The sequence below is a fragment of the Cheilinus undulatus genome, linkage group 6, assembly GCF_018320785.1.
Source record: "Cheilinus undulatus linkage group 6, ASM1832078v1, whole genome shotgun sequence".
NCBI classification, from domain to species: domain Eukaryota; kingdom Metazoa; phylum Chordata; class Actinopteri; order Labriformes; family Labridae; genus Cheilinus; species Cheilinus undulatus.
The window spans coordinates 43,321,040-43,335,410 of NC_054870.1; the positions used below are offsets into that span (position 1 = coordinate 43,321,040).

General features: G+C 39.3%; 1 protein-coding gene across 1 annotated transcript in view; it reads right to left on the minus strand.

Moving 5' to 3' along the window:
• Positions 1-14,371, minus strand: part of mertka (c-mer proto-oncogene tyrosine kinase a) — a 40,194-nt gene that overhangs the window by 23,977 nt on the left and 1,846 nt on the right. The window contains exons 2-6 of the mRNA XM_041789859.1: positions 13,606-13,921; positions 13,428-13,528; positions 12,626-12,796; positions 832-918; positions 600-715 (exon numbers count right to left, since the gene is read on the minus strand). Of these exons, the coding sequence (XP_041645793.1) occupies positions 600-715; positions 832-918; positions 12,626-12,796; positions 13,428-13,528; positions 13,606-13,921 (791 nt within the window). The remainder of the gene's footprint in view (positions 1-599; positions 716-831; positions 919-12,625; positions 12,797-13,427; positions 13,529-13,605; positions 13,922-14,371) is intronic.

The window sequence follows — 14,371 nt, forward strand, 5'->3', positions numbered from 1 at the left end:
TCCATTACACCTACTAGTAAATTATTTTTCATACAAAAATATAATTTCTACCAAAAAGAGTGATCGAGCTGGTTAGTGATGTTGGACTGCTCTTATTTTAAACACAACTGTATATATTTTCAAATAGCAATTTTTAAAATTCTGTTTTTTTGTGTGTATGTTTTTGGAGGTCCTACATCTTACAAAGAAAGTTAAAGCTAAAATATATTTTTGATTTCATAAAGCTAAGATTGTGCTGAAAAAAAAGATACCAAACATAAGCATGGTAATCATTTTCTGAGTGTTTTATATTGTCAAAGGAAACGTATTAATAGAAGAGCTAAAGTAGCTTGTGGACTTCTAAGAGTTAATTTTGGTGTTTGGCAAGAAGATTTTTGACATGCCAGTCCTGCCGAATTGGGGTCACAAAGCATCCTGGATGTGTCATGATCGTTTCACCCTGCAAGAGAGTTGGTCAGGCTCTGACAATGCAATCAAGCCAGAATTTGGCTAAATTTGTGTCGTCTCAGCTGGCCCTGAGGCATTTTGGATGCTACTATTGTTATAAAAAACAATGCTTTATTAAACGACGACTCTGCTTGCATTAATGTGAGGCTTACCCTGATGTAACACTTTGATAAAGAAGAAAAACCATCATGTCCGGGGCTCCAGCTCAGCAACAACTTATTGGACTGCCTCTCCAACACAGCAAGATCAGACACAGGGCTTGGAAGCACTAAAAGACACCATAAAAACATAGATTAAACGCCCTAACTTTGAAGCATATGGCCAACAGGTAGATCATAAAAACCACTTGGAATTTGTAACAGCCCCCAAAAGACCTGTTTTTACCTTTGATGTTGATATTTGCTTCTCTGGACGTTGTGACACCCTTGGTGTTGTAGGCCTCACAGCTGAACTGAGTGTACTTGTCCACACCTGCAGAGGAGAGCACATTGTAGCATATTTACACAGTCGAAAAAACCCAAAACAATACTCAAGGCCAAGATAGCCCTGAGTATTTCTCTAATCTGACCCAAACTTGGGTGTTATTTTATTTCAATTCCAGGAAAAGACCTCAAGTAAAAGTCAGCCAGACACACTATCATCAGGCTTTATTCTAACAAAAGCAGGTCTGAGCAAACTGCCATGTCAGCCTCAGCGGAGAAACGAGAAGCAAGACAAAGGCTGGTTAAAAAAACACGTTTAGAGTTGATTCATTCTTTTATCATACCTCACAAGTTCACACAGACATGGTCATGGAGTAAGCAAAAATCTAGCCTCTGCAGCGTGACGCTCTTTGGTAACAAAACTTTTTAGCTGGGACGCTTTTCCTCGCCACACAATTCCTGTCTTTCAACACACAGATCGGCTCAGTTAGAATACAACTGGGACAGCTGCTAAATAATGTCCCTTTTGTGCTCTGTTTTCCAGTGTCTCTATCTCGGAAACCCTTCAACAAAGCTAATCACAGAGCAGCCTGTGAGAGAGGACTGGAAGCAAACTCTAGATGGTTTGTTTACGTTCTGTGGGATATCTCAAGCTCATATGGTTAACTTCCTCTGCTCTGTAGCACCAGGGTAAAAAGTGCTTCACTTCTCACTTAAACAAAAGATATAGTCCCTTTGTTTACACAAGCTTGAAAGTCGGTCAAAAACAGTTGATTAAAATATCTGTGGAAGGAATATAAGTCCCTAAAAAGATTCAGAAACAAACTTATTGTGCAGTCTGTTAAAGCTCTGACAGAAATGTGCAAATACATCAGCAAATTCCAGCCGAGCTGTGCAAATGTAACTACCACATGCTTCTTTTTAAACTGCATGGCAAACAGAGTCAAGGCAAAGTGGAAACCAAGCAGGTTTGAATGTAGTCCAAAAGGAAATCAGTCATACCAGACGACAAAGAAATAATGTGAAAAATGCTGATTTAGTCTTAGAAGCACCCTAACTATGTACTCTTCTTGTATAGTTCAAAGACTCATGGTGAAGAGCCTGGTTTGGTTTAAGCAAATTTGCCCGTAAATACCTTATCTTACTAGTCTGTTGTCTTCATTTTTATAGTCATAGCTGTGCAAGGTACACTTTACACAAGGTACTATAGACAAAAGTCCTGGGCCATAACTGTTAATTATTGAATTCAAGTGTTCCAATAAGACCTAATGCCATAGGTGTTTAAACTCAAGCACCTAGCCATGCAGTCTCCATTTATGATGCAAAATGGGTCGCTCTGAAGAACTCAGTGGCTTCAAGCGTGGTACTGTGATGGAGCCACCTTTGCAATAGACGTTTTGTGGAATTTCATGCCTGCTGGTTATTCCACAATCAACTGTTAGTGATATTAGAAAGTGGAAGCGTTGAGGAATAACAGCAACTCAGCCATGAAGAAGAAGACCACATAAAATCACAGAGCAGGGTCAATGACTCCTAAGGCGCATGGTGTGTAAAAGTCGCAAATGCTCTGCTGATTCCACATCTGATGAGTATTAAACATGATCCACTGCCATTGATGTTACCTGCCTGACTGCACTGTGCCAACTGTGAAGTGTGGTGAAGAATGGTATGGGCCTATTATTCAGGATTTGGGCTATCCCCCTTATCTCCAGTGAAGGTCACTCTTAATACTTTAGGGGAAGTTTTGGGGAAGACCCTTATCTATTCCAACATGACTGTGTCCCGGTGCACAAAGCAAGGACTATAAAGACATGGTTTGATGAGACTGGTGTAGAAGAGCTTGATTGGCCTGCACAGAGCCCTGACCTCAACCCCATAGAGTATCTTTGGGATGACCTGGAACAAATATTATGAGCCAGATCTTCTCATCCAACACCAGTGCCTGACCTTATAAATGCTCTAAAAAATGAATGAGCACAAATTCCCACAAAAACACTCCAAAATCTTGTGGAAAGCCTTCCAAAGACAGTGGAGGCTGTTATAGCTGCAAAAGGGGGGCAACTCCATGTTAAAGTACCTTCATTTGAATACAACATCCTTACAGTCCCTCTTGGTGTACTGGTCAGGCTGCTGAATACTTTTGTCCTCATAGTGTATGTCCTGATTAAATTCACTAGATGGTGTGCACCTGCAAACCTTGACTTTAACAAAAAACAAAAATGCAAAATATCATGCAGTAAAAACCATTTGCAACTTAGTCTAAAATATTCAACCTACTCTCCTATTTTACACAAGATTGTCTGCATTTTGAGGCTACACTAAGGTCAGAATGATGAAGAATACCAGGTTTCAAAACTGATACATTTTCATGGGGGAAAAATATTACAAGAGCAAAAAGGAAAAGAAAATCTTCAATTCAATCTGCAGCATAATCCTCTTTTAACATGCATGTGTGAATAGTAGTACGTTACAAAGGGTAGTGCTTTCAAGTGTTGTGGCAGAACAATGTGCAAGAGTCGGTTTGCACTTATTTAGATGTACAGTGTAGTAAAATGAAGAGCAGTTCCCATGAAACAATTAAAGGGAGTGTTTTAATTCAGCCACCTACAGCATCAATTTGCAGTTTAATAAAATTTCTTTCCTGTCACATGTCTCAGTATGGGCACCAATTTTTCTAAAGTTTTTTTTTTTTTTTGCTGTAATGAGGAAATGAATATAGGCCATGCACTTGTATTTCTTCTTTCACATGTAGTTGGCCAGTGTATCAGAACAGAATCAACAACATTATAAAAAATAAAAGCAGATGACTTGGCCTCTCATATGGAAACATCAGAAATTACAGGGAGGGAAGTGCTCGAGCTTACTTGGCTGCCTGAAGTTTCCATTTTTAAATTCTGGCAGCAAACTTGGCAGAAAAATGTGATCAGGCCTTAGCTAAGTAGAACAGTTTTTTCTCTGTGTGTCACATTTTGTCCAGCAGTTTTACAAGGTGAAGTACCAAACACTGGAGCAGAAGAAAAACATCCAATTTATTATTTCAACCATGGCACTCATTATGAAGTTAGAAAAAGATGAATCATTCTGTCAATCTGACTAAAACTGGACTTTTAAGATACATACAAGCAAGTTGAGCCTGATTTTTGCTTCTAGGTCAAAGCTCTGATAGAGTCTGTGTAGCCCTGAACCCATTATAGAGGCCTCCTCAAAAATGTAACTACATATTATACATATAGTTAGCCCTGTGATTGGTCTACTCATTAGTAGGGGGTGGGTGAAAAAATCGATACAGCATAGTATCGCAATATTTTGTCTGGTGATATATTGTATCGTCTCATCCATCAAGTATCGATATTTTTTCAAATTAATTACTAATATGAACTGAAGTCTATAATAATAGAAAAATAAAATCAATTGTTTGTCCAGTGAGGTCGACAGAGGTGACGGTCATAGAGCAGGAGAAAGTTAGTACAACAAACGTGCCAACACCAGGGGAAGGAGATTAGAACAAAAGCAGGGCACGAATGAGATGGACATGACACATGAGGTTAGCAAGTGGTGCTACATGAAAATAAAATACTGCGGATATACAACAAACATGAGGGCAAGACTAATGCTAAATCAGCTAAACCAGTGTTTCCCAACCATTTTTCCTTGGAGCCCCCCCCTACACGCTCCTCAGAAAAGCAGAGCCCCCTTAGGACCCAAGAGAGAAGAAAAAGTGACACATTGCTGCCAAAAATCAACATTGCTTTTAACTGCTCCACTGATAAAACCCTAAAAAAGGTCCATGCATACTTTTCTTAACTAAAGAACTTTGCATGAACTACTTTATAACTGCTTTATCATGGTTTTAGTCAACATTTGCAAACCTATTTTTGGCAGCCTCAGAGCAGACAAAGCCTTGCGCCCCCCCGCGATAAATCGCATATATCGTAATATATTGTATTGCGATGCTCAGTGTATTGCAAAATGTTTAAAATCACAATAATATCAAATCGTGGATCAAGTATCGTGATAATATCGTACCGCGGGGCCGCTGGTGATTCCCCCCCCTACTCATTAGCACAGGTGACTGCCAGTCTTTCAGTAATGTCTACAGGCATATTGTGTGCACTTCAGAGTAATTGGTTATACTGCAATGATTTCTCCTTTGAAATCATTGCAGTATAACCAACTGTTGTCTATAATCAGCTTTCTCTTATGCCCTATTCCCACAGGAGCAGTACTACCTGGGGACCTCTGGAAAAGGATAATAAGTCTGTGTTGATATTCCCATGCAAATTTTCCATGTCTGTAAATTGGGTAGCAAAATTCCAGGGCAAATTATCAGCCATATTTCATCACACACATACACCATGTGGACAAAAGCATTTGACCACACCGGTTAAAGGAATGCCTCTGCTTCCACTCTGGCTCCCCTAAATTCCATTTATGACGCAGTCCTCAGATTTATTACCGGTGACAGTTACTCTACTCATCATTGCATTTTATATGAAAAAGTGGGCTGGGCGCCTCTAACTTTAAGGAGTGATAGACAGACAGACTTATTTGTCTATAAAGCCTTGATTGGCAATATGCCATCCTACCTCACACCTTTGTTAAATCAATCTCACAATCATTACTCAACACGAGCTAGTGACTGGCTGATGCTAAAAATCCCACAGACAAACACATCATTTGGAAAAACTGCTCTTAGCTTTTCTGCTGTGTTCACATGGACCACTTTACAACAAACTTTCAAACTGCAAACATTTGTCCACATGGATCAATTCAAAACCATCATCTTAGATTTTTCTGCTTTTAAGTGTGACTGTTTACAACCATGTTGTAACTGTCTTTTACCTTGAAATTTGTATCACCCTTTTGTGTTGTTCATCTTGTTTTTGTACTCTCAGCATCATTGAAAATGAGAGCATGTTCTCAACGATTCCTCAAGATTTAAATAAAGGTTGAATAAAAATAAAAATATTGAATTCAGGTGTTTCAATCAGACTCGTTGCCACAGGTGTATCAAATCAATCACTTAGCCATGCAGTCTCCGTTTGCAAATATTTGTGATACAAAATGGGTGTTTCTCAAGAGCTCAGTGACTTCAAGAGTGGTATTGTGATGGATGCCACCTTTGTAATAAGACAGTTCAAGAAATTTCATCCCTGCTGGATATTCCACAATCAATTGTAAGTGATAATATTAGAAAGGGGAAGTGTTTAGGAACAACAGCAACTCAGCCACGAAGCAAAAGACCACGGGGTCAACGACTGTTAAGGTGCATGGTGCCAGTATGAATATTGATGGCTATTTTTAAATTTTAGTCCCATTCTTAGTCTTAAGATTAAATACCACTTAGTTTAGTCACATTTTAGTCATTTCTATCCTTTATAATCTTAGTCTAGTTTTAGTCGACGAAAACTTAAAACCATTTTTGTCTGGTTTAAGTCCATAAAAAGTCCTCACATTTCTCCTCTCAAGATCTGGTACCAAATCATGGTAATTGTTCTATGCACCCTCCCAAACCTGGGGTCCCTGCTTTCTACAGCTGAAAGGCAGAATAGCTAAAGATGCATTGTATTTTGACAGACTTACCCACAGTGGAGAAATATGATGGATTTCAAATGTCTGAAAAAAACTAAATTACATTTTAGTCTAGTGTTCGTGTTCTTGATGAAAACTAAACGTAGTTTTTTCCAGTTTTAGTCATGAAAGATTTATTTTTGGCAATCTTAGTCTAGTCTTTTTCATGGAAAAAAGGCTGTCGATGAACATTTTAGTTGTAGTTTCAGCCAACAAAATTAACACTGCATGGTGCCTGAAAAGATTGTCCAAATTTTGAGACATATAGAGCCATTTTTGCTTAATTTAATCATTTAAATTCCACTATCCAAGAGCACTGGCATGCTGCTGCTCTCTGCTCTGCCTCCTACAGCTTCTCTTAACATGTGCCTGCTATTTTACGTGTATCTGCTAGCCATACATTTCACTCAACACAATTTAAAATTTGATATGTATCGCTTGAAATTCAGAGCATAGGCTTCATCAGCTCTCATGCAGCATCTCCATGCTCTCCTCCAGAAGTTCAGTAAATTCAAGTATATAACAGACTTGATTACCCCGTGCAAATGCCCCACACCAAACACTGACAACAGGGGGTAACTGACAAATTATCAGAAGTCTATGGGTAATACTAATCCTATGTGAATAGTGCTTTAGTCAGACAAAAACACCTAGATAATGTTGGAGATTTATTTACTCTTGCATGCCTCAATTAGACCAGAGTGTACTTGGCGTTTGGCACTTGCTCTACAGTTTTTGAGCCAGACTTTGGATGAGCATAAATCTATGGATGTAGCATAACCGTGGAAGTGGAGGACTGTCATCTGCCAGTGTAGGATGGAAGATTATGCTGCATTGCATTTGAGCCAAAAGTAAAGCTTAGAGGGTACTAAATGTACAGAGCAGTAAAATTTGTCCGGGCTTCCACTGTTGAACATTCAAGTTAACTGCTTGAAGAAGTGTCCATTATAAAGGGATATCACCACCTTAGTATACCTTAGCAGAGCCAGGTATGCTCCTATCAATAAGTCAGTTCCCCTATTGTTCATGTGTACTGGAACAAAGGCAGTCGTCCTGTTAAACAGCCTAGTTAACCTACAACCAAAACTAAACTCAGCTGTGCATGTAAACCTTCTGAGTGTGTTGATTCGTCCAGGACTGAAACTCGGGTAAGAAAGCTATCAACAGTCCAAATAATCAGTGCCAGCTTCTCTTCTCTGTAGTTGCATCTAAAGCCTTAATTTCACAGAAAATCAGTGAGAAAGTGCATGCTGATCACATTCCCTAATTAGACAACAATCACTAACCACCTCACATAAAGAAAGCACTCCAAAGCTACAATGAGATCTAAGTTTTAGAGGAAAAAAGAACTCTAGAAAAGTATGCATGAGGTGACGTGCAGAAGAGTGGGCTACACTGTGTTGTTGTGCCAATATTTGGTCCTGCACAGAGCTCTGGTAGAAGCTGCACCCTGCCAGCCTCTGTGAGCAGCCCCTCCCTGCCGGTGAAGTGGGCCGTCCTGTGAAAGAGGCCTTTGTCCCCTAGCCAACCCCCGAACAGACTCCCTGTGCAGCCCCCCCATCCCCTCACTGCCCAGGCCCTTGCACATGCTGGACCACAGCACAGCTCTGAACCTTTAACCCCTCAGCTTCAGGCTGTATCACCACACAGCGGCTACGTCAGGAGAGTTTAGCCCACGGCGAGCTGAAAATGAAGGGTTAGAGTGTACAGAGCTGGAAGGTTGGGAGTCTAATAACAAATGCTTGCTCTGAGGAAGCGTGTAACTGAGGTCATATCCACAACAAAGTAACAATTTGTGCAACAGCTAGTAAAGTATTTCTTTATTTAACCCTTCACAGTCTGTACAAAAACATGTTTACTTTGGAAAAGAGCATGAAATTAACCTCAAATCTGCTTTTTTCTCCAACTATGAGCCTGGATTTGTATTTCACTGTAAGTTAATGGTAATTCAGTGCTGCTAATGAGTCATTTGATGGTCAATAAATATATTTAGATCTACATTAATTGATTTAGAGACATTTTATGTATGAATATGAAACGATGGATCTTTGGAACCTGGATTTGAACAGACAAAGTATGTTTGGGCTTTGTGCTGATAATATAAGAAGGACATAAAAAGCAGTTTATAGTACAAACTTTAAAAACTTTACATCAGAGTCAGATGTGTGATAAATGGAATTTACTTCCTTAACAAATGTAAGATAACACACTTTTACTTCCATTGTATTCCTTAGTCAGCCATGAGGCATCAGCTACTTAGCTTAGCATCAGGAAACAGATATAAATAGCTGACCTACTGTACTCAAAAGCAGTCAAATTCACCTATACCACAGTAAAAGATACCTTAACACTGAATTTGCTTTTATTGCAAAGACTGATGACACTTTTGTATTATCCTATTAGGTATTAGCATATTTGTTTTGCTTAGCATAAAGAAGGAAGGGGCTCAATGGTGTTTTACGACCTTAACTAAAAATCTGAATACTTTTGTCTGTGTGGTACAGCTAAACATGAGGTGGACAATTCAGTGCAAAATTTTGACGTATTATAGCTCTAAACTTTCTGGAATCGCCCTGGTGTGGTTACAACTTCATTCCATTATCTATGCTAAGCTAAGCTAACCAGTACTGGCCCTTATAGGAATATATGCCCTGTTGTTTACCCTCTCAACAAACTCCTGTTTAGAAAAGCTGAGGTGTGTTTAAGAAATGGAGGATTTATGAAACTTGCAGTAGAACAGATTGTTGCAGTAAGATAACATGCTCATCTGAATGGCTGGTGACTTAAATTCAGTTTCCTTTGATTTGAAGTTAGCAATGTTTAACAAATCCATAAAAGTTTAAAATTAGCAATACAAAGGTCATATTGAGCTAAAGTTGAAGCTTATAACATTTTCTATTTAAAAGGCAGCTCTTATATTGACCACAAATGCTTAAATAGAAATTTCTGATGAAAACTAGCATTTTTTGTTACATGATGTGGATGATAATTCCAAAATGTAAAAGCGGAATAAAGGCTGAACATTAGTTTTGCAACTTAATTTCTGAATCATCTTGACTAAAACCTCTCTCAACAAAAGGGTGTTTGGACCCCCTGTAGACCAAATGACTATTGGTTAGGAGCAGAATTCATTTCATTGACTTTCAATGAAAACTATGACTAAAAATGTTCTTCAACTACCTTTTTTCCATGACAAAAACTAGACTAAGACTAGCCAAAAACAGATCTTTGATGACTAAAACTGACTTAAAATTGTCTAAGTTTTTGTCAACATGACTAAAAGTAGACCAGGCTAGACTAACTAGACTAAAAGGTTTCGTTTATTTTAACTGTTTAGTTTTTGTTGGACTTTCAAAATCCATGATATTTCTCCACTGTGGGTACATCTGTTGAAACACAATGCACCTGTATCTCTTCTGCCTCTCAGCTGTAGAGAACATGGACCCCAGATTTGGCAGGGTGCATAGAACACACTACCATGACTTGGTACCATGAAAGAGAATAAATGCTTGGACTAAAAGTTAAGGCTAAAATGTGAGGATCTTTTATGGACTAAAACTTAACTAAAATGTCTGAGTTTTCATCGACTGGACAGAAACTCCAGAGGTTAGAAATTACTAAAATGGGACTAAAACTAAAGGGCATTTAATCTTAAGACTAAGGCTGAGACCAATATCAAAAATAGCTGACAAAATTAACACTGGTTAGGAGTTTTGTTTTTAACTAGTGATGACCTGAATAAAACACCCCAGGGTCAGACCTGTCTCCTAGTCTACCATAACAAGAATCCTGCATTAAAGTCCCTTTTATGTCCTCATTATACCTTTAGCAGAGCAGTGTGACATAAAGCTCTCACCAAGCATGAATGACCGCTGGTAAACCATTCAACAGTGCAGCAGGAGGCCGCAGTAACACTGACCCTGGTTATAAATCTCATTGCAGTAAGCAGAGTGCAGATGCTGAGGCAGCACAGACGAGGCAGAATAGAAACCACCAACAAAGTGATGCAAACTGGCCGACACCTACTCAACACTTTATCATAAGAAAGTGGTTTTATCTGTGTGAATAAATAAGTCTGCACTCAACCACAGTGGAAAGTTAATAAAAGTGAAACAAGTTAATAACAGGAAGATTGTTTCTTCTGATAAACTACGTTTACAAGTTTTTATACAAGCTGGAAATCTTTTCTTAAGGAAAGCTTGAGTGATAAACCACCAAGAAGAGCTTGATCAAAGATCTCTTTCAGTGGTCTGATACATATGAAAGACACTTTTAGAGAGCACTTCAAATTAAATTAAGTATTTCTACCAGAGGAAATTAGATCAACAGCTCCCCAAATGCATTTCAGACTGATAAAAGAACTGAGAGTGAATCCAAGGCATGTGTGAAAAACCACAAAGCACATCTGCAGCATCACAGTCATGCAGGCTTATGCTGACTCATATTCTGATTATTTATCTGATGACGGGAAAAAAAATGACAATCTTCTTTAGAGGTCTGCATCATCTCATTAGAAACAGGCGACAATAGCACACTACTGAGAAACAAATTCTGTGTAAGTGAAAAGTAAGGCACACACTTCAAGATAATCATGGAGACTTGTTGACAGATTCCAGAGCACTCACTCTGTGGAATAACAGCCAATCAGGAAGTAAGCTGACAGAGAGAGGAAGCACAACAAACACAGCCCTGGCAACAATAGTAAACGAAGCACAAAGGTAGATAGACGACAGGAATGGAGGACCAACTTGTTGATTTGTGGCAACAACATACAGTATTGCAATTAAGTATTTGCTCACTTTATCCTCCAAGCAGGTCCCCAAGATGCATGCTGCCGCCCCTAGTTTCTGGACCAGCTCACTTAGTCCTGGGCCCCCAGTACGCAGCGAGCTGGACCTCACTGTACATGGAAAGCCCTTCAGATTCCTGTGAAAGCGCAGCTGCCATTCCCATATCAAGCAGCTTACCCTTTCCATCCTCACCTTCCTGAGCACATCAGCATTAGACACACGGTCTTACCAACAATACCCAAAGATGCTCCGAAGAGAAGTTGTCACAAATGAGTCCAGTTGGCGCCTTTTGCCATCAATCAACATCCAGGCCTCACAAGAGACCGGAAGGACCAAGGAAAGACTCTGACTTTCATCCACATGCTTGGCTACTGCAAAAGCCACACTGTCTTAAAGCAGACTATTCTCAAGTAAAAGTACAGTAAAACTTACTTAAGTAAATGCTCTGGTCTAAATCTACTCAAGTAAAATGAAAAATTTTGATTCAAAATTTACTTTAAGAACTGAGTAGATACTGAGGAGTTATACAGTAGAATGTGATCCTTTCTTAGTGGCAAAAAACAACAAGGGAATAGATCTCTAACCAGCTTGTTCAGGTAAAGTCACACCTCTATAATAAAGTAAAATGTACAGAAAATATGACTGTTCATTAAACTCACATAGAGTTGAATTGAACACTTTAAAGGGGTCTATACTGGTCCAAACTCTAACTCTAGTGAGAACTCTAACCCAGTGGATAATTTCACTCATGGTGAAAATGTGTCTCACATCAAAAACAACAACAATCCACAACCACAAGAGCTCAAGTAGGCATCACTGTACAAAAGAAAACATTCAAACACAACTAAGCACATTTAAAAAACATCTAATCACCCTGGCCAAGGGCATGATGGGAAGCTCTCCCCACAGATACCCCCAAAGTTGAACAGAGTTGAACAAACACTGGTGGATGAACACTGCCAAACAACTCCAACACTGAAGACCGTTAAGCTTAGAATAGAGTTAAAATTACACTTTGGGAGATAAAATCAACTCAGAAATGTTTAGCCCAGGTAGAAACAGTTCAAGAGTATAGTACTAGGGTAAAAGTACAGTTACTTTTGTTAGAACTTACATAAGTAGAAGTAAAAGCAATAATTTTAAAATTTACTCCAAAAGTACAAGTACCCAAAAATACTAAATTCCAGCACTTTGAGTAAATGTAATTAGTTACTTTCCACCTGTGCCATTGAACTAGAATTTCAAAGAATTTTGGTAAAGTCTAAGTGAAAAACTTATATTATTTGTCATCTTCTGTGTGATCTCCTACATTTTCAAAACTTGTGAAGAATTAAGATATATTTTAGGATGCGTCAGGAGGAAGTGGAAGAAGTCAAGCAAATTGACATGTCTTACCTGAAACTGAATAGCTGCTGGGAGAGTTATGAAAGTCACTATCAGGTAATCCGTCACGGAGCCAACGGATTTGGACAGGATCTGGGGGTCCAACTGCCTCACAGAACAGTGTGAAGGGTGTGCTTCTTGTCACGTTCTTGTCTTCTGGTTGATGGAGAAATGTTGGTAGACCTGCAGAACAAAAGCGAGTGAAAACACAACAAAAACAGTAAACTGCAAGATACAGAAAAAACATTGAAATCATGATGAAACCAAGCAGAAACCTCCAGAGCTGAGAAATGCAAGTGTTAAATACTGAAGTTTCTCAGATGGCCACTTGAGGCTGTCTCCAAAGTGAGTCAATACCCAAAGAGGCCCATCTTAAAAACCCAGCCGTATATAACATGGACGTAGTCTCAGTGAAGTCCTCCACTGATTTCTGAAGTGATCTCATGAACGCCTCACCAGTTGTTTGATATGTTCCACAAGTTATTGTACATTTGTTTTCTTAGAAACAAACTCTGGTGTGCTACTCCATCAAGCTAAACGTCTGCCTGTGGGAAACAGGATGGTTAACTAGCTCTTTTGCCAGCTAATGAATTATCAAAAAGCACAGACTGTTTAGCTTTGATAAGCAGGTGTTTTCCAACCCTTTTGCTTCTCCCCAACTCCAATTCTCATCCACATATGGTCACTTATAGTCTGAAAAACCAACAAGTCATGCAACAAATTGCCAAACTTGAGGCTTAAAAAGGCAGTCAGTGAACCAGAGTGATGTAACTTGGCTTCATCCATTATTTATACAATTCTTGATTACACTCACCTTCTACCTTGAGGGTGATTGGCTGAGACTCCACCAATCTGGTGCTGATGCTCACTCTGCAGCGATACTCTCCAGCATCCACCCTCTGCACACGGTTGATGCTGCAACAGGACATGAATAAACATGTTAATCTGCACAATGTGACTCACACACAATGTTTAACTTTAATTTTACACACTTGACAGTGGAGAGAAGCGTTGTGACGCCATCTGTGATGGTCTGCAGCTCGTTGATCACCACCTGCATGTTTGCGGCCAGGTCTAGCCCGTTTTTCACCCACATGATGGTGGGCTCCAGCCTGGTGTCGGGGATATCGATGGAGCAGTTAAATTTAGCCTCATGGCCTTCAGAAAGCTGGATGGTGCCTACGGTTGGCTTGAAGCGCAGCTGTCTGAGCTGATCTGGACTCAGATAAAGTCTTGAAACGTGGGCTGGTATCACTAGAGGCTCAGAGGTCCTGGTGTATCGGTAGATCTGGTTCCTAGGAGGCTGAGCTGTTTACGGAGAGAGATTTAGGACTGTGTTAAACAAACTGATGTAACATAAGCTGCTGCTGAATGACAAATACACAAAAGATTATGTTAGGTCACTCCAAAAGCACTGAAATACAAATGACTTACCTTGAGGTAAAGGTCTGAGATACTAAGCTAAGAGGACACAAACCAAAAGACAATAAAAAAAACACGAGAAAGCTGCCATCAAACTTGATCAGTGCCTGATCGTTTGTCTTTAACATCTGTTCCTTCTTACCTTTATTAATCCTTTCAATCATTATGAAATATAAATATGACAAAATTTGCCATCCCAACTTCATGAAGTCCAAACTTCAGAGTTAAATTAAATGTTTTCAACAAACATCCAAAATACTGAAACACACTCCAGTTTAGTCGCAGCAGGTTCTAAGTTAAGAATACTGGTGTGATCAGACTCTTTTGCCATGGCAC